The sequence below is a fragment of the Ascaphus truei genome, chromosome 1 (assembly GCF_040206685.1).
Source record: "Ascaphus truei isolate aAscTru1 chromosome 1, aAscTru1.hap1, whole genome shotgun sequence".
NCBI classification, from domain to species: Eukaryota; Metazoa; Chordata; class Amphibia; order Anura; family Ascaphidae; genus Ascaphus; species Ascaphus truei.
Genome location: NC_134483.1, coordinates 129,693,751 through 129,718,396, shown reverse-complemented (window position 1 = coordinate 129,718,396; position 24,646 = coordinate 129,693,751). Strand labels below are relative to the sequence as shown.

At 39.7% G+C, this 24,646-nt stretch overlaps 1 protein-coding gene across 11 annotated transcripts in view; it reads right to left on the bottom strand.

The window, feature by feature from the left end:
• The window catches only part of CCDC171 (coiled-coil domain containing 171), a 279,688-nt gene that overhangs the window by 72,302 nt on the left and 182,740 nt on the right, over window positions 1-24,646 (bottom strand). For all 11 annotated transcript variants that reach the window (XM_075594761.1, XM_075594743.1, XM_075594738.1 and 8 more), the window contains one exon: window positions 16,870-17,001. In XM_075594761.1, the coding sequence (XP_075450876.1) occupies window positions 16,870-17,001 (132 nt within the window). The remainder of the gene's footprint in view (window positions 1-16,869; window positions 17,002-24,646) is intronic.

Here is a 24,646-nt window from a genome sequence, read left to right as displayed (position 1 = left end):
ACTGAGCAGAATCTCACTCACCCAGAAAACACTGGGGAAGGGGATTGTAATGGCACTGGGGTGCAGAGGGTGAGTGACAGGTGTTAATGTCCTAATAAAGGTAATCTATATGTCAATATCTATATATTTCTCTAAGGATATCTGCACATCCCTCTGTGATAGGCTGAGCGGCTTGTCACTGACCCAGGGACAGCCAATGAGACTGCACATCCGGTGTAATGAGACTGCACATTGGCTGTGTAACATCTTAAAGCTGCAGTTCAAGCAATATCCTACATGTGTTTTTTATTTGTTTGTTTGTTTTTAAATAAATCAGTTCTGTACTATGACAAAATACTTGTAGCATTCAAAAAAAAATAATCCCATTCTTGAGTCCTGCCCTCCCTCTAGCAGAGAACCATTGAAGAACCATTGAATCTAGTGCCTGCCTGGTCACATGATCCTCCTCACAGAACTTTGGCTGTCAGTGCAGTAGAACAGGACCTAAGATGCATTTAGTGAACCCCGAGCCGAATCTTCGGCGATTGATCACATGAGAACGGATCAATCGTCAACTTAGCTAATCACTTGTCAGTGTGCAGATTGTATTGATGCACATACTGAATGAACATTTTTTTTTAAACGACAGCTTTAAGTGTCACATACAGTATGAAGTGTTTGTCGAATTGAATTGGAGGTGAAGAATACAAGAACTGAACTCTGCACTTCATCATCAACCCTGCAACTGTGACAACTTAGGTGTCTAAAGGCTCTGACAATTTTTTTTACATCTAAAGACTCCCCTACCAGGCCTGATTTATACATCTACTCTTTCACATTCTACTCCTCATAGCCTCCTGTACCTGGGACATCTCTACCTGCATTTCACTATGCCCTCCCTATTGCCTTTCCTGTTTGCTGCTTCCTCACTCCTTTGTAAACTTTTCTGTTCTCTCAAACTTCCCCACTCTCCTCCTATCCACATTTCTTCACCTCTCCTTCCCTCCACATATGCTTGTGCCTATACACTGCATCACTATGTACACACAGTTCCCAACAACTTCTAAACCCCTTAATAAAAAAGCACCCCACACATCCTTTTCCCACCTCCTCTCTTTCTCTCTCTCTCTCTACTCCCTCTTCCTTACTGCTGGGGATATCTCTCCTAATCCTGGACCCAGCCATATACACACCTGCTCTCGCCCATGCCTCCCTGCCTCCTCTTTCCCTGTTAATGGTGCTAACCCACCTTATTTAATACTGACCTTAAAACTCACTTCTCAAAAGGAGCATGGATTTTATAATGATCTAGCCTAGCAGAGGTTACATACCTCACCTGTGTATAGCAGCATCCATTTGTAAATATTCACTTGGGGAACCACTCTAGTTCAATTGTATGCATATAACATGTACAGCGAGGTCCGTAAATAATTGGACACTGACACAATTTTCATAATTTTGGCTCTGTACGCCACCACAATGGATTTGAAATGAAACAACCGAGATGCAATAGAAGTGCAGACTTTCAGCTTTAATTCAAGGGGTTGATAAAAATATCGTATGAAACGTTTAGGAATTGCAACCATTTTCATACATAGTCCCTTTATTTCAGGGGCTCAAATGTAATTGGACAAATTAACACAATCATAAATAAAATGTTCATTTTTAATACTTTGTCGAGAATCCTTTGCAGGCAATGACTGCTTGAAGTCTGGAATGCATGGACATCACCAAACGCTGGGTTTCCTCCTTTGTGATGCTTTGCCAGACCTTTACTGCAGCTGACTTCAGTTGTTCTTTGTTCGTGGGTCTTTCTGCCTTAAGTTTTGTCTTCAGCAAGTGAAATGCATGCTCGATCGGGTTGAGATTAAGTGATTGACTCGGCCATTGCAGAATATTCCACGTCTTTGCCTTAAAAAACTCCTGGGTTGCTTTCGCAGTATGTTTTGGGTCATTGTCCATCTGTAAAATAAAGCGCCGTCCAACCAACTTCGCTGAATTTGGCTGCATCTGAGCAGACAACATATCCCTATACACTTCAGAATTCATCCGGCTGCTTCTGTCTTCTGTCACATCATCAATAAACACTAGTGACCCAGTGCCATTGTAAGCCATGCATGCCCATACCATCACACTGCCTCCACCGTGTTTTAAAGATGATGTGGTATGTTTTGGATCATGAGCCATTCCAAGCATTCTCCATACTTTTTTCTTCCCATCATTCTGGTACAGGTTGATCTTAGTTTCATCTGTCCAAATAATGCTTTCCAGAACTGAGCTGGCTTTTTTAGATATTGTTTGGCAAAGTCTAATCTGGCCTTTCTATTCTTGAGGCTTATGAATGGTTTGCACCTTGTGTGGTAGACTTAGATAATGATATGCCTACCTCCTGGAGAGTGTTCTTCACTTGGCTGGATGTTGTGAAGGTTTTTTTTTTTTTTACCATGGAAAGGATCCTACGATCATCCACTACTGTTGTCTTCCATGGACGCCCAGGCATTTTTGTGTTGCAGAGCTCACCAGTGCGTTCTTTTTTTCTCAGAATGTACCAAACTGTTGATTTGGCCACTCCTAATGTTCCTGCTATCTCTCTGACGGATTTCTTTTTTTTGCAGCCTAAGGATGCCCTGTTTCACTTGCATTGAGAGCTCCTTTGACCGCATATTGTGGGTTCACAGCAACAGCTTCCAAATGCGAATGCCACACCTGGAATCAACTCCAGACCTTTTACCTGCTTAATTGATGATGAAATAACAAAGGAATAGCCTACACCTGTCCATGAAACAGCTTTGAGTCAATTGTCCAATTACTTTTGGTGCCTTGAAAAAGAGGGGGCTACATATTAAAGAGATGTAATTCCTAAACCCTTCCTCCAATTTGGATGTGAATACCCTCAAATTAAAGCTGATAGACTGCACTTCAAGCCCATATTCATTATTTAACTGTAACTTTAATTTATTTTGGTACATAGCCAAAATAAAAAACTTGCATCAGTGTCCAATTATTTCCGGACCTAACTGTATGTCTCACGCAGTTTTCTGTGTATTCTTTATTAGATTAGCATTAAAATTATGCAGTGATGTTAGAGCTGCGCTATGCTACTCATGGCTTTTATATTTAGGTAGCCATCACAGACTATAGTGGATTTTACTTTACCAGGGGATGTTCGAACTATTGTTGAGATCCCGCAACAGTAATAGAGGAGTACTTATTATCTAAGTACATGTGCATTGCCTTTGATTCAATAACTGTTCACAATGTGATCAGTCTTATTAATTTAAGGTTTACTATTATCTTTACAGTGGCCACAAGGACATGGTTCATTACCTGTCATTTTAATGTTTATTTTTAAACATACACACTTTAATGAAATAAAAAAGCAAGTGTACACATATTATTTTAATACCATTAAATGTTACGTTTTAATAGACTTGGTGTGCACCATTAATGTGCTTCTTTTGGAGGCTAATTGGTTATTCCAGTTGTCCTCTTTTTTTGATACTACATCAATCTAGCACATAGGTAGCGCCTGTTGTCAACTTGGCAATTTAGGCATCTTCATTAATCTAACCACTTCATTAACATATTCTTGGTGAGTGGTGTGATCTATATGTGTGTGAGTAGCCATTCATTTTCCAAAAACACACGTTTCGTCATGTGTATATATATAAAATGATGTAAAATTATTATAGTTCTCTGATTGTATAATATGCACCACTCCAAGATTTGGATTAGAGTTTAACATATCACGGCCATTAATTATTGAAGTGAAACTTCTTTGCTGGCACATACAGAGTTTGGATAGGAAAAATCACTTGTGTTGTACCGAAAATCCGTGACGGAAATGACATCACACTACTAATGGGCTCACCCGCACCCGCACATACCTCACACTTCGAGGCCGCATGGAGGTTGTAGCCAGCGCATGGGCAGAAGAGGAGGTTACAGGCCCCACCACACATGCGCAGTACCGCCCTTGTCCACCTCCACATGCGCAGTAACAGGCATCACCTACGGCACATGACCACACAAGTACACTTGCGGCACCCCTTTTCAAGTCTGCAAGTGCACTAATGGCCAACAGCCCGGGGCAGTGAGAGATCCGCATCCCCCGAGATCCCGGTGCTGAAACAGACACACACACAATCGCATGACCACACATGTACACTTGCGCCCCCACTCTTCAAGCCTGCAACCGCCCTAATGGCATCAGCTACTGCGCATGTGCACCACGGGCCATGGACCTCTGCATATGCGCATCGTGGGCCTCTGCGTGCAAACAAGACTGGTAGGAAGAAGGGAGGAACCAAACACCGGGGCTGTGAGAGAGCCGCGCCCCCGAGATCCCAGTGCTGAAACAGGCACACACACAGTCACACTCGTACACATACACAGTCACACGCACAGTCACACAGTCACACACAGTCACACACACAAACACGAAGAATTCACAGTTATTTATAAATAAATAAGTGCAAATAGCTATACAGAGGTGTGTGCCGAGCACGCGCGTTTTAAGTCAAACTTCTTTGCGTTTTGTCACTAAAATTGTGTTTTGATTTTTAATTAAAAACCTCACCATCACAAATACAATTTCTGTGACAAAACAGTGACAAAACATAAAGAAGTTTCACTTAAAATGCGCGTGCTCGGCAAACACACCCTTTTTTCCACATTGCCCCTTTAGGGTACAAAAAAAACCACTGCGTTTGATTCCACTTGAACTAAATGAGTAGAAAAAAGCCTGAAAATGTAATTGGCTTCCTTAAACACATTCAACCATCTTTAAAGCAACCATTTCTGCCTTTTGACAATCTCTCTGGAATGTAAGAAAATGATCTTTCCAGTATTAATCCTAAAAAGCAAAATGCATGTAATTTATGCATTTTCTCTCTATTTGGCCTGCCTCCTCCCCATCAGAGGACTAAGAACGAGAAAACCAAGCAGGCACCTTGCTCTTGTAAGGGATTGGTACGGTAGGTCCTGCTCAACATATTCGGACATAACACATTCCCCGAATGTGCTCATGAACTATCTTAAAAAATCCATAACATGTCTTGCCTTCTGATACCATAGTATGAACAGTATTGCCATCAAAAGCACTGTGAAATATTGTACTAAAAAAGGTGAAGTAGGACCAAATGCCACTGTTTCATCTGCTTTACGCATAACATCAACCTGTTTGCTGACGTTTTGGCATTTCTGGTTCTAGTGAGCTGCCCATAAACTGTGGCTCAAGAAGATGGGTCACCAAACACATGTACAACATTTTTACTAAACACACATTTTCACTAAACACACAGATACCCAGTAAGCTCTAAAAAACAAACAAAATGATCACATATATATATATATATATATATATATATATATATATATTAAGTGTCAATTGGAGTGCTACTGGGCATGGCTAAAGGTATGTAACAAAAAACAAAGTAGCCCAAAGCTACATCCAATATGACAAAAATATACAGTGAAATACCTATATATCTCTTGAAAAAAGGGTCATTTAGTTAAACCCTTTGGCCAAAGAATTTTAAGCCTGCAAGCCACTTCAAGGCATGACCAAATATTGCAGGTCCTAACACTAACCGATTAAAATTCTTATTTACCTCTATAATTAGAGGACGAATGATCACATTGGATCTGTCACAAGCAGATATGCTTATCTGATAAGCATATCGTACTATAAAAATTAGCAATATTTTGGTGCCAACTAAAGGCTGGTGCTAAAGGTATTGCAATATACATAAAAGGAGTTTCTTTTAGTTTTACTGCACAGGATTGATACCGGAGGCCGGGGGGGGGGGGGAACTGCATCTCCAGGGTTGTCCAGGGATCCCTGCTGGCCTCTGGTATCAATCCTGTGCAATAAAAATCAAATGGTGTTTAGGACTTGCGAGAGGGTGGCAGTACAAGTTAACACCTTCATTACCTCAGCAGTGGTAACCACTAAGGTAATGAAGGGGTTAACACCTCGCACTACGCTTTCGCAAGGCCTAAACACCCACCCTGGGGTAACTACCACCTTTACCCACCCCCTGTACCAACAACAAGAATAGGTAAAAAGGTTGGAGATTTTAAACTAGGATGGAGGGGGGAGGGGAATGAAACAGATAATGAACTAAATGGAAAAGATGAGGATACAAGGTGGTATGGAGGTAGAATGGGGGCAAGTGCAAGTTTGACAACCCATAGTTTGATACCCATAGTAAATAGAGATAATACTAGAAAACTTCTAAAGACTAAACCAAGTGGGAGCAGAAAGGAAGGAGCAGATAAGATAATAGTACAGGCTGAAAAAAAACTTAAATGCATGCTTGCTAATGCAAGAATCCTGACAGATAAAATGGGGGAGCTTGAATTAATAGCTACAAGGGAGCAGTATGATATCATAGGCATTACTGAAACATGGTGGGATGAAACTCATGATTGGACAGTTAATTTAAAGGGGTATTCTCTTTTTCGGAAGGATCGAACAAATAGAAGGGGAGGTGGAGTATGTCTATATGTTAAACCAGATCTAAAACCTATTATAAGGGATGATGTCTATGAAGGGAATGATGAAAATGTAGAGACCTTGTGGATAGAAATTAGCAGTGGAGGTAAAAGTATAAAGAAAATGTTTGTGGGAATATGCTATAAGCCACCAAATATCTGTGAGATTGAGGAAGCTAAAATACATTTGCAAATGGAGAAGGCATCAAAACTGGGTCATGTTTGCATAATGGGGGATTTTAATTATCCAGACATAGACTGGGGCAATGAGATTAGCGTTACAACAAAAGGAAACAGATTTTTGGGGGTGCTTAAAGATAATTATATGACCCAAATTACTGAGGAACCAACCAGGAGAGGGGCAGTTCTGGATTTGGTCATATCAAACAATGTAGAAGTAATAACAAATATTCAAGTCCTGGAACATTTGGGTAACAGTGATCATAACATGGTCTCATTTGAAATAAATTATCAAAAAACAGATTACTTGGGTTCAACAAAGACCTTAAACTTTAGAAAGGCAGATTTTAATAAACTGAGGTCTAATCTAGTAGTAATACAATGGGATGATGTTTTTGCAGGGAAAAATGTAGAAGATAAATGGGCAGTCTTTAAAACATTGTTAGAAAAGCACACTTATCAGTGTATACCCTTGGGTAATAAGTATAAAAGAAATAAGTCAAAACCAATGTGGCTAAATAAACAGGTAGGGGAGGAAATGGACAAGAAGAGGAAGGCTTTTAGATTCTTTAAGTCAGAAGGGACAGAGACATCGTATCAGAATTATAAGGAATGTAACAAAAATTGCAAAAGGGCAATTAAATTAGCAAAAATGGATAATGAAAAAAGGATTGCAATAGAAAGTAAGGTCAACCCTAAAAGGTTCTTTAAGTACCTTAATAACAAAAAAATGAGAAAAGAAAATATAGGACCCTTTCAGTGTGAGATGGGTAGGCAGATTATTGGAGATAAAGAAAAAGCAGAGGTATTAAACAAATTCTTTGCCTCTGTGTTTACCAGGGAAGAATCAAGTTCAATAGTAGCGCCACAGGAGGAAGCCACAACCTCCATATTAATGACCAATTGGTTAACTGAGGAAGAAGTTCATAAGCAACTTGAAAAAATTAAAGTAAATAAGGCACCTGGCCCCGATGGCATACATCCAAGAGTTCTCAAGGAGTTAAGCTTAGTAATAGCAAAACCATTATATTTAATATTCAAGGACTCCATTTCCACAGGCTCAGTACCACAAGATTGGCGTAAAGCAGATGTGGTGCCTATATTTAAAAAGGGAGCTAGATCACACCCGGGGAATTACAGACCAGTAAGCCTGATTTCAATAGTAGGGAAACTACTTGAAGGTTTAATACGGGATAATATTCAGGAATACCTAATGGAAAACAAAATTATTAGTAATAGTCAGCATGGATTTATGAAGGATAGATCTTGCCAAACTAACCTTATTTGTTTCTTTGAGGAGGTAAGTAGGAATTTAGACCAGGGTAATGCAGTTGATGTGGTCTACTTAGATTTTGCAAAGGCTTTTGATACGGTTTCACACAAGAGGTTGGTGTACAAAATAAAGAAAATTGGACTCAGTAATAATATATGCACCTGGATTGAAAACTGGTTAAAGGACAGACAACAGAGGGTTGTCATAAATGGAACTTTTTCAGGTTGGGCTAAAGTCGTGAGTGGAGTACCTCAAGGATCGGTACTGGGACCCTTGCTTTTTAACTTGTTTATTAATGACCTTGAGGTTGGGATCGAGAGCAAAGTCTCCATCTTTGCTGATGATACTAAATTGTGTAAGGTAATAGAATCAGAGCAGGATGTAATTTCTCTTCAGAAGGACTTGGAGAGACTGGAAACGTGGGCAGGCAAATGGCAAATGAGGTTTAATACAGATAAATGTAAGGTTATGCATTTGGGATGCAAGAATAAAAAGGCGACTTACAAATTAAATGGAGATATATTGGGGGAATCCTTGATGGAGAAGGATTTAGGAGTGCTTGTAGACAGCAGGCTTAGCAATAGTGCCCAATGTCATGCAGTAGCTGCAAAGGCAAACAAGATCTTATCTTGCATCAAACGGGCAATGGATGGAAGGGAAGTAAACATAATTATGCCCCTTTACAAAGCATTAGTAAGACCACACCTTGAATATGGAGTACAATTTTGGGCACCAATCCTAAGAAAAGACATTATGGAACTAGAGAGAGTGTAGAGAAGAACCACCAAATTAATAAAGGGGATGGACATTCTAACTTATGAGGAGAGGCTAGCTAAATTAGATTTATTTACATTAGAAAAGAGGCGTCTAAGAGAGGATATGATAACTATATACAAATATATTCAGGGACAATACAAGGAGCTTTCAAAAGAACTATTCATCCCACGGGCAGTACAAAGGACACGGGGCCATCCCTTAAGGTTGGAGGAAAGGAAATTTCACCAGCAACAAAGGAAAGGGTTCTTTACAGTAAGGGCAGTTAAAATGTGGAATTCATTACCCATGGAGACTGTGATGGCAGATACAATAGATTTGTTCAAAAAAAGCTTGGTCATCTTTATAGATGGGAAAGGTATACAGGGATATACCAAATAAGTATACATGGGAAGGATGTTGATCCAGGGATTAATCCGATTGCCAACTCTTGGAGTCAGGAAGGAATTAATTTTTCCCCTTAATGGGTTTTTTTGTTTGCCTTCCTCTGGATCAATAATAAAGTATAGATATAGAATAAAGTATCTGTTGTCTAAATTTAGCATAGGTTGAACTTGATGGACGTACGTCTTTTTTCAACCTCATCTACTATGTAACTATGCAACTATGTAAAAGTGCTATTAACAAAAGATGGCTAATAGCACTTTTCCCCATTCAAAAAAACAAACAAAAACATTTAAGTGCAATACATAAATACAACCTACCCCCCCTCCACCAACCCTAACACATACAGTATAGTAATGGGCAAAATGTATATTATCCAGATATGGATAAAAGTGCGTTTGCCCATTAAAAACCAGCCAGCATAAAGTTAATTAAAGTTCTACTTACGCCTGCCAGAATGAAGGCCATCCCAGTCTTCCTCCCCACCCTTGTCCTCCTTTGGCAGGAACATTACAATAGAAAACAAACCAATGGCCACTAACTCCTTAATCACCTTAGCAGTTATTAACCACTATAGTAATTAAGGGGTTAACCTGCCTCCCTCGCTACCCACCCAGAATGCTTAACCACCCCCCCCTCCCCCCGGGCAACTACCCCCACCCTCAACCCCCGCTACCCATTGATTGGCAATGTTAAACCATGGCCACAATATGGCCATTGTTTCAAACTGTGGCAATAAATGGGCGAGCTAAAAAACACAGCCACTAAATAAATAAAACATATTACATTAAAAAAAAAATAGAAATGCCAATAAACCAATTGATTGGCACAGTGGTACATCATGCCCATATAAAATGGCCATGCTTTGCCACTATGACAGTCAAGGGCAACCTAAAAAAATAAATAAAAACAATCAACAAAAATACAAAACAATTAAATAAAACCATGAACCAAAAATACAAAACAATTAAATAAAACCAAGAAGCACAAATTCAATTTTTTTTAATACTAGTGTACGGGAGCAGGAGGTCTCCTGAGCTGAACCGCATTAATTTTAGCCTCGAGGATTCCCAGCTTCCTGAGTTACAGGTCCTGGTATGGGGTGCCGGTATCACCCTGCAATGTTTAAATCTCCTGCGTCACGTTACCAGGAGATTTAAACGCACAGGAGATACCGGCACCCCATACCTAAACAACTGTAGCCTGTAACTCGGGAAGCAGGGGGTCCAAGAGGCTGAAATTAATGCGGTTCAGCTCAGGAGACCCCCTGCTCCCGTATACCATTAGTAAAATTCACATTAAAGAAGCTTCATTACCTTGCTTGCTGCCTAGCTGCTAGGGTAATTATTTTTTTTAAACACTAGTGTACGGGAGCATGGTCTCCTTAGCTGAACCGCATTTATTTCAACCTTTGGTAACCCTTACTTCCCGAGATACAGGTGCCAGTATCACCTGCAGTATTTAAATCCCCCACTCACATGGGCCGTGATGCAGAGGATTTAAAAATGCGTGGATACCGGCACCACATAACGGGGCCTGTATCTCGGGAGGCAGGGGGTCCCCGATGCTGAAATCAATCCAGTTCAGCTCAGGCGACCCCGCTCCCGTACACTAGCATTAAAATTAATATTTAAACTCCACGATCGCCTATAAGAGCCGACAAACAAACAGTTTCATTGAGAAAGAACATAGAAAAACAAACAAGTAGTGCAATCTTGCATTTGATTTTAACGAAACTTTAAAAAAATGCTGTTTTTTCTTAGTGAATACCGTTTTGACACATGTTTTATAGTGCGTAAAAACAATGCAAAGTCGCTCGGCAGTGCACTGATTATATCGTAGTTTAGTGAATAAGCCCCTAAGTTTTTTCAAAACCTAACAAGCAGACAAAGTTGTATTTTTTTAGATAAAAACACCAAAAACATTGCTTTTGTTTCAAATCTCAACAGTACAAATAAGTTAAATAACCCTCAAATTCCTTTAGGCGCACTTACTGTAACAACAGAAAAGGCCATAACAGGTCAGGAAGGTGATTGTATAGGTCAACCATGGGAGAACTCTACTATATACAATTAGTTTTACATTCACTTTTCTCCAAGGGATAGACATGTTCCTGTTTTCAAAATGACGTTGATGGGAGCTCTGGAAATTCACTTGAAGAAATCACTTAACCAGGTAGCAGCATTTCCTACCTTGAATTATTTATATCTGGAGTTCATAAATAGTTCTGACAAGCCCATTTCATGTCAAAAGCAACGATGGATCACGCATTAACAGAGTATAATCTTAGAGACTTTTGCATTAAATGACCATCTAGGAAGTTTAATGGTGAACCGACTATTTATTACTTATAGTTAAAAAAAATTTTTTATAATTATTGAAGTATTCCACAAAAAAAATGTTAGGCCTTTTTCTAGTAGTGAAAATATAATGTCTTAGATTGAAACACAATTTACTTCATAGGGGTTAGAATTTCAAACAAGACATGCTGCTTCTGTTTTATGTGATACCCAAATCATGAATGTAATGGAAAGGAAGTAGTACATGCTTGGATGAACTGTAAAAATTACCTAGTGGTAGTGTATATAACACTAAGCAGAAAAATGACAAATACGTCACAATCAACCTCTGAGCTTGCCGGATTTCCCACACCACAAATAAACTTGATTCAAAAGTACATTTCATTTGTCATCGCAGCTCAGTCTTGACGAAGGCATTTGACCATGTAGATGAAACAACTAGAAGTGTCATGTTCACTGGATGCAAACTGCAAACATTGACTGGTGCATGGCTGTTTTACTATGACACAGATTCAAATCAATGAATAATTCCATTTCGAAAATGAAAGGAAATGTAATCGTCTGATTATATATATTTTTGCCATTTTCTTTCTATTTCTATTTCTTTCAAAGAGACATTATGCGTAAAAATTAAAAAAAAAATACTTTAGAATTAATGACAAGGTATTGCCCTGACTTAATTGTTACAATTATACCATACAGCCATTCAAACATCAGGTTGTATAATTATATTCTAGGGATATTTACATCATGAAAATCACTTCTGTTTAAATATACATAAAAAATATATAGAAAATATTCTTGACAGTATTATCATATAGTCAGATAAGGAACGAATGTTTCAACTGTGCCAGAATTCTCACCTAAGTACAATTTGGTTTAAAAAAAATTACATTGATATTATTAACTCAATTTGTATCTTTTTTTTTATTATTCAACTCAACTGGTTGAGTAAAAATCTAAGCTGTTGCAGCTCTATATACTGTAGCGCTGGCTAAAGAGTGTACAATCTAATATTTAATTCACCAAGTATAGGGATGAATTTCCCAAGGTCAAAACTCAGTCATCCCTTCTCCCAATATAGAAAAAGATTGGACTTTTAACACTCCCATGGTGTCTCTTCACAGCAGGAAGCAAATTGGGAAGCATGCAAGATCTGTGCAATACTCCTACTCGTGCCCTTGTGGGCTTTTATGAATATATTAATTACTTTGTTTCTCACTTTAATCAATGATTCGGGATAAAACAATCCACAGGCAGACTTTTATCAATAAACGCCGTCCAACTGTAGACTCAGTAAAATGAGATTGTAGTATTAAACTAGCCCAGGAAGAGTTAAATATATGTTTTCGTGGTTGGAGCATAAAACGAAAGCATTTAAGAGGAGTATTTATCAAGCTAAGGAAAGGTGTGCATCACAGCTTACCACAGATGTCCTATTCTGTCCGTCAGTGTGCACTAAACAACAGCATTCAACTCACCTTTAAATTGATCTATGCTAGCCTGGGTATATTATTTTTAATATGGCATAAAACACAGAACTTGATCATTTCCATAATAATGTAGCATTTTGTAGCTCCGCTATTTAGGCAATCGCCACATTACTCACAGAGACAAAACTGGCACAAAGTATTTTAACATCTCCCATGCCTGAAATAATTGTAATGCATTGCAGCTCGATGTAGTACTATATTCTCTGCCACTGAAATAATTGTAATGCATTGCAGCTCGATGTACAGTAGTACTATATTCTCTGCCACTGAAATAAACGATTCCAAGGCCACGCTTATAATCCCGACGACAGAGCGTCAAACAAATGTATTGAATATGTCGTGTGCGCTTATAGTAGGAGCGGCGCGACGGAGCGACGGCTTGGTTGCGATCGCTGGAAGTCAATTCGATTTTTTCAGCGACCACAGCGTGACGTCATCGTCGCCGTAGCAAGGACTATAAGCGCGGCCGAACACACAAGTATTACACATATCTCCGTTAAAAGGTAGACGTTTGGTTAGGTATCCATCAAGTACAATAGAATTAAGTGCATCTAAAGAACACTTATTTATTTGTTCAGATTTAGCTTTCTGCTCTGTGAGCAACACTGTGTAGGGCAGGGGTGGCTAACTCCCGTCCTCAAGATCCACCAACAGGTCAGGTTCTCAGGATATCCCTGCTTCAGCACAGGTGGCTCGGTCACTGATTGAGCCATCTGTGTGCTGAAGCAGGGATATCCTTAAAAGCAGACCTGTTGGTGGCCCTTGAGGACTGGAGTCGGCCACCCCATGTGTAGGGAATCAGTATGTTTCTTTAACGTAGCCAGAAAAACACAGTGACAATATATAGATACAAAATAAATGGCAATTTCTCAGTCAACGTAATACATTAAACGTGTTCTAAATGCCTTCCTTGCTTTCATCAGTGTCACTTTCCAGTCATTTGTTTCATATTCACATCAAACAGTTTGCTTTATTTTTCTGTAATTTACTCCTTTGCACCTTAAATGCAGACAAGCTATTAATGTGGGTCTATTGTTGATGCTCTCTACACAGTGGCAGATGAAGTAACTGAAATTTGATCTAAAATGACAAATTAAATGAGACAACACAAGAGATGATTTCCCTGTCTGTTCTTGTAGGACACTTGCACAGAAATTCAGCAACCACACTCTTAGAAATGTGACATAATTCATTTTTGGAATGACCAATCTTACGAGAGTAGAAGTGTACATTTTCACAGTACATGTGCCGTAAAATCAGTTTATTAAAACAAAATAGTAAATGTACTGTAAGTGAAAAACACTGTAGTGACAAAACAATTTCAATGTATAATAATTGCAAATTGTAGCTCAATCCAAATTGCATTAGGACCGATATAAAAATAGTTGATTTTGAACATTTAAAGCTTGAACTCCATATTTTCTATAGTCTCATAGAAAATCATTTAAAAAAATTAAATCAAGCAAAAGTTGAGCTGCACAACAACTTACTTTGTGTGAGATAGAACGCAGGCTAGATTCTACAGTATATATTATATGAAAGTGTCATTCATTCAGACAAGTTAAATTCTTTATTTGTTAGAAGTGATGTTTACAGTTTAACTTCCAGTACGTGCTAATTTCTTTTCAATTTGTCGAGGCTGAGCATTACATTTGACTTTGATGGGATTACTCCAAAAAAGAAAAAGTGTGCATCTTGCATTCTCTACAAGTATGTGTGTATATATACATACAGTAGAGGCAGCGATTATTGTAACAAAAACCATTGGCAATTCCCCAAAAGACCCAGGTATACCCAGGTACATTCTGAATACATGCCTTAAACTTTCCTTAAACTAGCCCGAGCATTTCTGCATTGATTAATGGCCTATCAGATTAACAGCGGGGGTCCCTGGCAGTCCCATTCAAACTGAATTGGACTGCCAGGGATCCCTGCTGTGTTAATCCTATGGGTCGTTAGTCAATGCAGAAATGCCTTAAACGTGCCTCAAACTAGCCGAGAACATACCCAGCACATACCCAGAATGTAACCCGGCTAGTTTACAGCAAATGTTAGAATAAACGTTGCCTCTACTGTACACACACATATATATATACACACACATACTGTATATATATATATATATATATATATATATATATTATATATATACACACACACTGTATATATGTATATATATATATATATATACACACACATACTGTATATATATATATATATATATATATACACACATATACTGTGTATATATATATATATATATATATATATATATATATATATATACACACATTAGTAGAGAATGCAAAAAACGCTTTTTTTCTTTTTGTCTTTTTTGGGGTATTCTAGACCAGGGGGGCGCAAACTTTTTTCCCTGTGACCCCCTGCCGGCGGTCCCCTCACCTCCGCGCCCCCTCTCACCCCCGCTCCGGCGTCATGACGTCACGTTGCCATCGCACTTAATTTAAGTGTCTTCGGGAAGCGCGCAGGGCCCCTTTAAAACCCCGCGCCCCCTCGCACTCAGTCTCGCGCCCCCCTGGGGGTCGCACCCCCCAGTTTGCGCACCGCTGTTCTTGACTATGACTATATTATGAATATACAGCTGTAATAGACATTGATTCCTACTGTATGTGTTACAACCAGGGCCACTGAAAGGGAGGGAGAGCTGGACAACTGTCCCGGGTCCGGCGGCTGCTGGTCTTCTGTTGGCTGCCGGGCCGCAGCTCTCCCCAGCTGCAGCCCGGCATTCACATCAAGCCCCACCCCCCATGTGCTGGAAGTCGGGCCCAAATGCTGCATCCGCCCGAGGGATTGGCGGGAGGGGGGGGGGGGAAGGAGTGTGCGTATTGCGTGCGAGATGGGGAGAGGGGAATGGGGGGAATAGAGTGTGAGGAGGGGATGGGGGGAATAGAGTGTGAGGAGGGGATGGGGGGAATAGAGTGTGAGGAGGGGAGGGGGCATGGAGTGTGGAGAGGAGGGGGAGGAATTGAGTGTGGGGAGGGAAGGGGGGAATTGTGTGGGGAGGGGGGAATTGAGTGTGGGGGGAGGGGAATTGAGTGAGGAGGGGAGATTGAGTGTGAGGAAAAGAGGGGGGAATTTAGTGTGAGGCGGGGGCATTGGGTGAGGAGAGGAGGGGGGGCTGAGTGTAAAAGGGGCATTGGGTGTGAGCGGTGGTGGGATTTGAGAGAGGGGGGATTGAGTGAGAGGAGGATGAGAGAGGGGGGAGAGTAAGTGAAAGCAAAAGAGGGGATGTAAGAGAGGGAAAAGTGAGGGGATTGTGAAAGAGGGGGGGAGGAAAAGAAGGGAGAGACAGAGGAGGGTAGAGAAATAGATGGGGGGACGTATAGGATGAGAGGGGGGAGTTTGAGAAGCAGGAATGAATGTGAGAAGGCGGAGAGAAAGATGGGGTGAGAGAGCAAAGAGATGTGTGAGTGAGGGCCCCTGTTAGAAACTCTAGTCCTGGGCCCCCGGGAAAGCTGTTGGTGGCCCTGGTCACAACTACTTTGGGTTCTCTTATTTAATACTCTCTTTAACACCCCTAAGTTATCTTTTTAGAGCCAAACAGCACAAAGGCCTTCTTCTCCATGCCTACATCCTATTTCCAATTAACTAGTTTATCTATTTTCCCGAGACACTTTGTTCATGTACATTTCCTTGTCACTACCAGGCAGTTTTACATAATTAGTGTAGGATACAGACATTGTGATAGTATAGCGTAGAAACACACTTACTGTATTCCCTTCATGAAAAAAAAAGGCATGTAATGTAAAAATACTCCACAAATCTTTGTTGAGCGCATGCACCTATTATATATTAAAAACAATCTGCTAGATTAAAGAACAGTAGATCTACATTTGTTTAATTGCATTTTAATTAGTAACTGCAGATGAACACCTTTCTGAGATCAGTTCCTGTGAATAACTTATGACATCTGCTTAATGTGATCACAAATGCATTGTACAACACTGCAACTTCTTCAGAGCCTAACCTGGCATATTGTAAACTCTGGCCCTCCCAGGAGTCCTTCCATTGAAATTTTTTCTGGGTGTAGTTTGGGTAGCTGCAAGGTGAAGTCATTCCTAGTTGCTGCAGTCCATGACAGTGAGATCTGATCTCTGACCTAAAGGGGAGAGGAAAAATAAGAAGAAGCATCAATGGTAATTCCCCTTCAGACACATTAAATGGGATGAATTGGGTCCCCTTGAGTCCACTGAGTGGACTTGCATTGATCGCTGGGCCTGAAATCCATGAATAAATTTAGGACTAATTGATTTTTCGTTGCAAATAAATCTCTAATTCAGAGTGCAGGCAGAGAATGTTAAAAAGAGAAAGCATCTTCTGTTGGACTGAAATCAGTGGGGAAGAGAAATTCACTAGAGATCTTTTGACTAACTTGCATACTGATGTTTATATCACTGAACCCTGCCAACCAGGCCAAAACTGGAATACCACAACATGCATACAATGTGCGTAGGAGCAAGCTGGACCTTTAATAAATACTACCACAGTTTGGTAGAAAAAAAAGCCTTTACATGATTGATTATTACTTTTTAGAAGAATAGATCAAGAAGTAAAATAATTTGAAATTGCCAGTAAGGAGGAAGCCATTTTGAAGTTGTTGATGTCACTTCTGGCACAGGAAACAGGATGCTTCTCAACTCAAAGCATAAACGCTTCCAGTATGGTTACGGAAGTAATATGGATACTTTTGAGTTAACTTACTTGTGACCGTGGTTTGCAGTGTTCCAGCTTACCCAACCAGCAGAACAAGCCTGTCGAGGTACAAACCACTGCACCAAATTTGCTGAGCTACAGCAAATACATGTATTTGCCGAAGTTCAGCAGCAGATACATTGGACTGTATTTGTATGCATTGTTGCCACACCAGGAAGGGCAAAGTGAGTTATTTCAGCAGTCAGTGCATTGTCCAATAACCTCATTACTTTTCCCTGCTTCCTATTAAAGGGATAATGTCACAGGAGTGGATGCTAGGTAATTAGTCTCAAATTTGTTTAAATGTATTTGCTATAAAAGCATTTAAACAGAAAAAGGCCATCATTTAACATTCCATTATTTTTACTGTAAGATTAGAAGCAAAACAGCAAACAGCAAAACCGTTTGGGTGCTAGGTCTGATGTAATGTGTCAAATATTTGTGTCTACAGAATGTATCAAGGCAGTTCTGGGAAAAAAATGTAACACACGGTCTATGTATCAATGTACTTTATTCCAGTTTTGCTATGTGTGTGTCACCTTGCGCATTGAAAAGTATAAATAGGAAGAGTTACGTAGTTACATGACGTACATATTATAACAATATGTACAGTATATCACTTGATCCCTTTTTTTTTTTTTCCTGTGTCAAAACTGAGGTGAGATTTGAGGTGATGTATAAACCTCTTTGATTAACGGTCTGTGACATGTGGGAAACTCGATTAGCAAGATTTGTATATGTGATGAGGTCTTGAGCAGGGTTAAAACATAGAGCCCTTTATTCGAAATCTCCAAGATGAAGTTGCATTGAAACTAGCACTATACTAACTGGTTCGAACTGAACATTTACAGCCCAGAAATGTGGTGTCAAATGCAGAGATATCAACCTTCACGGACTGAAATTAGTGGGATTTGCAGGGTCCGGGACAAGAAAAATGCAGCATTAAGAAAATGTACTGAGACACGACTGAAGTCTAGAGGGTAATTAAAAGAAATGCGATAATGCCCCATGGAATCTCAGTTTAATGAATAACCCGCTATCAGCCAGGGAGACAGACTACAAATCGGGGACAGAAAACTGGTTAGCGTTGACATGCATATCTTTATTTATTTATATAGCGCTATCCAGGTATATAGCGCTTTACAATACACGTGACATAATATTATAACACAATGGGAACAAGCCCTTCAGACACAAAATAGGAAAAGGAGTCGTTGCCCTGAAGAGCTTACAATCTGTGTGTTTTATCTATCTTCTTTCTTCATAAATATAGGTAATTTAGTTCAATACTTTGGCCAAAATATTTTAAGCCTACAACCAGGTCACGGTAAACCCATTTCAGTAGGTCCTAAACTACCAATATTATACTTTACTATGGATTTCTGGCTGCATACGTATACTGTACCCTTTTACCACGTCAGGTAAGAACACATTTAAGTCATTTGAGTTGACGTGACCAAGGTTCAGTCTTGTGCATTCAAATATGATGGTTTTACTGTAGCATGGTTGTATATTGTAACATATACACTGCTGATAACATAGAAAAGTCAAAACGGAACAGAAACATAGTAATTAGTGGTGCTAACTAATTATAGATTAGCTCATTGTATGCTGTTAGCAATAACACTCCCCATCAAAGTGTAAAGACATGAATGTTTTACTATCCCACTATGTGCAGTAGGTACAGTTGCTCTCGGTTAAGCAAATACACTAAGAATGTTGTATGCGTTATGTCAGTATTAACCCACATACTATTGTAACCAGGATTGTAATAAAATGACGGATCTGCTGCATTTAGGATCAAACGAATATGAAAGCTAGAAAATAAATAACATGTACTACTGTAGTCCGAGGATGGCACACCCTACTGTGTAATTACCTCTCATAGTCTGGTAAAGTTCTCACAACATATTATGTTTGGAACTACATACTGTACATACCAGTCTTCGCGATTACGGATTCTATGCAATGAGCATATGGGAGGAAAATTAACAGTATTTGTGCAAAGTCTGGAGAATTTGAGCTAATCTACATGTTAAAGCAAAGTGAACACAGGGTTATTGTGGAAGTGGACGCTTTTGATGCCACAGCGCCACCTAATGGCAAAACAGGAAGATGATTGTAGATTTTCCTAAACTTGAGAGCACTCTTTTTACAGGGTTCCTACACATTCTAAAATTCGACAGAGAAAATCTTAACGTAACGGGGAAAAACACTTAACTTTCTACCTTTTCTGTTTACATCCAATGAAGAGCCATTCAAAGCAGTTTCAGTGACTTAAAATGAATATGAGTGAATGTAGAAAATGCAAAAAATAAATCAATAAAAAAGGCTAAGTGGGGAGGTGTTTCCTATTCCAAGCTCAGGAACAAGTTAATAACAGCAACATCAGTAGATACACCCGAATAAGCAGGCAAATAAATCACAGAATAAAAAAATGGCTTGATGATGTATTGCGAGACTCCCTAGTTTGGAAAATAAATTGAAATGAAAATCTAAAACAATAATGTGTTGTATAAAAAAATTAAATGTGTTAATTTCCTGATTAGAGTATAGATTTGTTGCAGGTCGTGCTACCGTTTGGTAGATCAGCATGCGATCTCTTCATTGGCAAAATTATATAGTGTACAGAGCTTTGGAAACCACACAAGTCTCTTCTTCATGTGTGCTAAACCATATATTGTTAGCCTTATAAATGGTAAAAACTGGACCTGAGAAAGTGTTTTTTATGCTCATTCAAAGAGTTAACCATAATCACGGTAACTACTGTACACGTACAGCAATGTATAGTTTTCTTTGAACAAAGTCTCCTTAAAAGACCTCTCAACCTCTGCATAGCTCATCTTCTGTTAGGTACACTTTATTGCTTTAGTATATAATTGTAATTAGGGATTTATATTCCCCCACTGACCTAAAAGAATTTCTGTCAATAGCTGTGGCTGCCAAACACACATTCAATATAATGCAACTTTTATGATGGCGTGGGCTCTGAACATGTACTTTTTATTTCTTTTCAGCAATACTAGAACAAAAGCATATTCCAGGGGCCCTTGTCAGACTGGTCAGCATTAGTAACAATACTAACTAAGTGCTAACCATACTCATTTCAGAAACATAACCTTACTAAATGACCCAGAGTTAATGTGTTGGGAAAAGCATATGTTAAGTAGACCTTAGTGATATCAGCCTGCACACTGATTAAAGACCATATTAAGGTCTGTAGATTAAGGTACTGAGAATTTATAAACATCAAACCACTAGTGTTTCGCCTTCTACCCTTCTGAGGCGCAGTCAATAGATCTAAATATTTTACTGCACCCTGGCCAATTCATTGTTTGATGTTTAAAAACTCACCCGCTATCAAAGAAAATGTATTAATTTTGAGCCCCCAAATGAGATACTATTAGCTTTGAAAAGTCAACTTTAACTGTGATATTGATGATTCTCTTTTTTCTGTGACAGAATTCACTAGGGGGGATCCCTGATGTCAAAGTACTGTACAAAAGCAGATTTCTAATACTGACCAAAAAAAAATACATACACAAGAGTTAGTGCACAGCATAGTACAGACAGTTCAGTGGAGATGCTTAAACTCAGTGCAGTTCAGTCAAGTTGCTATTGTTCAGTAATAGTGAACATACATATACAATGATTAAAGCATAATTCAGCCAAACGCAGATACTTGACAATTTGGAGGCACCTTAAAATGTAGAAACGGGAAAAGGATGTCGCAAAGGTATTGTCCTTGTAGGAAGACAGTGTCGGTGCCACCTCCATACATTGAGCATTAGACACAAAAGTATATGTCAAACAGCTTATTTTATTGAAATAAATATTATTAGAAAACATAACGTTGTTGTTGTTGTTGTTTATGCATTTAAACTCCTTTAGTGCTGACAAAGCCAGCAGCAGAAGGAAAGGATGAGGTGACCGCATCAACTGAATATTCTCTACTTAAAACAAAGCGTGCTTCTTCATTTCTGATTTTTTTGTGTTTTTTCTTGGCTAGCTAGGGTTTCCAAAATGTAATAACCTATGAACCAGATTCTCAAAGGCTATTTATATACTGTAGTGATGTCAGAATAAATAGTTTGGGCCATTAACTCATTCGTTTAATTTTTAAATGCTACTCCTTTTTCTTCTGCATAAATGTTTCAGTACCTTGTTATATTTTTACACACATACTAAAATGGAGGTATACTGTAGTTCCTTAGATTTTATTGTGAATTCCACTGACCTCACTATTGTATCCAAAATCTAAAACCCCGTTTGCTACTAATGAAGATAAAATAACGGTATGTTTTAAACTGTAAACATTGCTTTTTTTTATTGGTGGACTTGCCCAAAAACAGATTTAGCCGTTCCTTTACAGTACCACAGTCGTCAACAACTGATTATTTTATGGAAAACTTTGTCCTATATTCATACATATTACACTTAATTCACACAAGTAAGGAACAAGAGAGATAAAAACCGCAACAATGCACAACCCAACTCTATTCATTTCTGATGTAATCACTTCAGTGGAAGGTGCTGTATACAAGAGCATTATCGCGAGACAAAGATATTCCATATCGTTTGTGCCAAACACACTTTAACCTAGGTTAAATAAGTTTGCACATTATATTAGGAAACGGAATGCGATCATATTTTAGAATATAGCAATGTGGCATACATTAAGAATGGCACTTATATGTACAGTAGTGATATATCACCACATACTAAGATACATGTAGTATCTGTCTACCTCTCTTGAAAATCGGTTATACTTCAGTATGGTGTCACCATCAAGGTTCACTCTGTTAGGCCTCGGCCAGGCTCCCTGCTGGCGTGCTGAAGCGCGCTGAGGCACAGGGAAAGCGGGTGCCTTCCCTGGCCTTGCGGTTGCTCATTGGGCGAACCGCTCACGTAACCGGCCTGTTAGCGCCGGCAAGCGGGGGAATTTTAAATTCCCCTAAGACCTGCGCTTCCGCAAGCGCGCGGAAGCGCAGTTGAGCCCCTACTAAAGCCGCTCTAATTGCGGCTGTAGGGGGTCAGTGCTGAACGGGAGCACGCTTCAGCAAGCAAGCGGTAAACATGGCCGAGGCCTTAATTGTATGCATTTGCTTATGGAAATATGTATGCTCAGAAATCAATAAACTTGCCGCAAAAAAATTATAATATGATGTGTCTGTGATTCTCATCATTGTATATTTAAGTAATAATCCCTGAAGAACAGGGCATTACTGGCCAATAATGCCCTGGCTGGAAGAGTTGAAGGCCCGAGGCGAAGCTGAGGGACTTTAACCCAGCCAGGGCATTATTGGCCAGTAATGCCCTGTTCTGAGGGGATTATTACTATTATAGGCTAAATGTAGGTTTATTTAATAAATAATAGACACTTTTGTATAGTTAAATAGATTTTTTTATTAAAATAAAATGGTAAATACATGAAACCACCTCTATATACGCTTACACTGCAGATATCTATATCCACACACTGCCGCCCCCTCTGTGAACACACACACACACACACACACACACACACACACACACACACACACACACACACACACACACACACACACACACACACAGCAGCTCACACACAAACTGCTGCTACACACACACACACAAAACAGCACACCACACACAACACAGTGCCTCTACACACACACACACACACTGGAGCTCTAGATACACAACACAGCACCTACAGCTCTACACACAAACTCTGCTGCTACACACACATGCTACACCCATAAACACTGCTACTGACACACACACACACAATCGGCTCTACACTCACACAAACTGCTGCTACACATACAACAGCACAACACACACACTGCAGCCACAATAAAAAATGCAGCCACTTACTAAACTTTGCACTCTCCCCCCCAGCTCTACACACACACAACACTGCACAACACACTTACTTCTTTGCAGTCTCTCTCTCCCATTCCCCCCCCCCCCCCCACCAATACAACTGAATCTGCTCAGAAAATCTGGCTGCTCGGGAGGGGGAGGAGTCAAACCGTGGCTGAAACTTTTTGTCCAATCCCCTGCCATGTCTCAGAGCTTTTACTTAATTCAAACCAATCCCCTGCCCTGTCTCAGCTGTTCTGAAAGCTGATTGGCTGGAAATAAACTCATTGAAAACTGCACTTTGTAAACTGCTAAATTGCGGGCATTACTTATTGGATAATGCCCGGAATTTTAACCAATCAGAGAGCAGGGTTTTCAATAATGCCCTGAATTTTACTGCTTTAGCCTATAATACTTGTTACTATAAACTCGCATCTCCTTTACAATATTAATTCCCAAATACCTAAAAAAACAGTATTCATAAAATGAAGGATAAGGCTGCGCTTATAGTGCCTGCGACGGTGACGCAACGTCGCTCCAAAACAAAACAATTGACTTCGTTGCGAGCGCTTATAGTAAGCACGACGGGCGACAGAGCGACCAAAAATTTGGAAGCCGGGTAAATTTGATTTTTCAGAGGCTGTCGCTACATGTGACCGTCTCTGAACCAATCAATGACACCGTCGCTAGCGACATCGCTGAAAGTTAAATTATAATTGTGACGTCATCGGTCACGTCGCTAGCGCTATAAGCGCGGCCTTAGGGGAGTTATAGTAGCAAAATGGTATGTTAAGCCAGGGCTGCTCAAAACACATATGCACTCTGAAAAACTTTTGAAGACCGAGTCATTTAATGTCCGGATTGCCTTGGATTATCCATAATATAAAGTCCATATATCTGTATGCTAGGGAGGAATATGCGCCTAATGGTATCCCTCGGGTGACCACAGATTGCAGCGCAAGAAGCAACCTCCCTTCAGCATATATACAAAGGTAATTAGTGAGAGGGGCAACTGTTATAAAGGCTAATGTCCATTACCTGTTGTTCAACCTCTCAGCGGTCCGACAAATCCACGGTGTGCAGCATCCATTGTAGAGCAACTGTGTAGAAACGGAGCATAACCAGCACTTGAGCGCGAAACGTGTAGGTACGTTTTTCTTACCCGTCAGCATCCACCAGCTAATAAATTCTTTTTTTATGGGAGT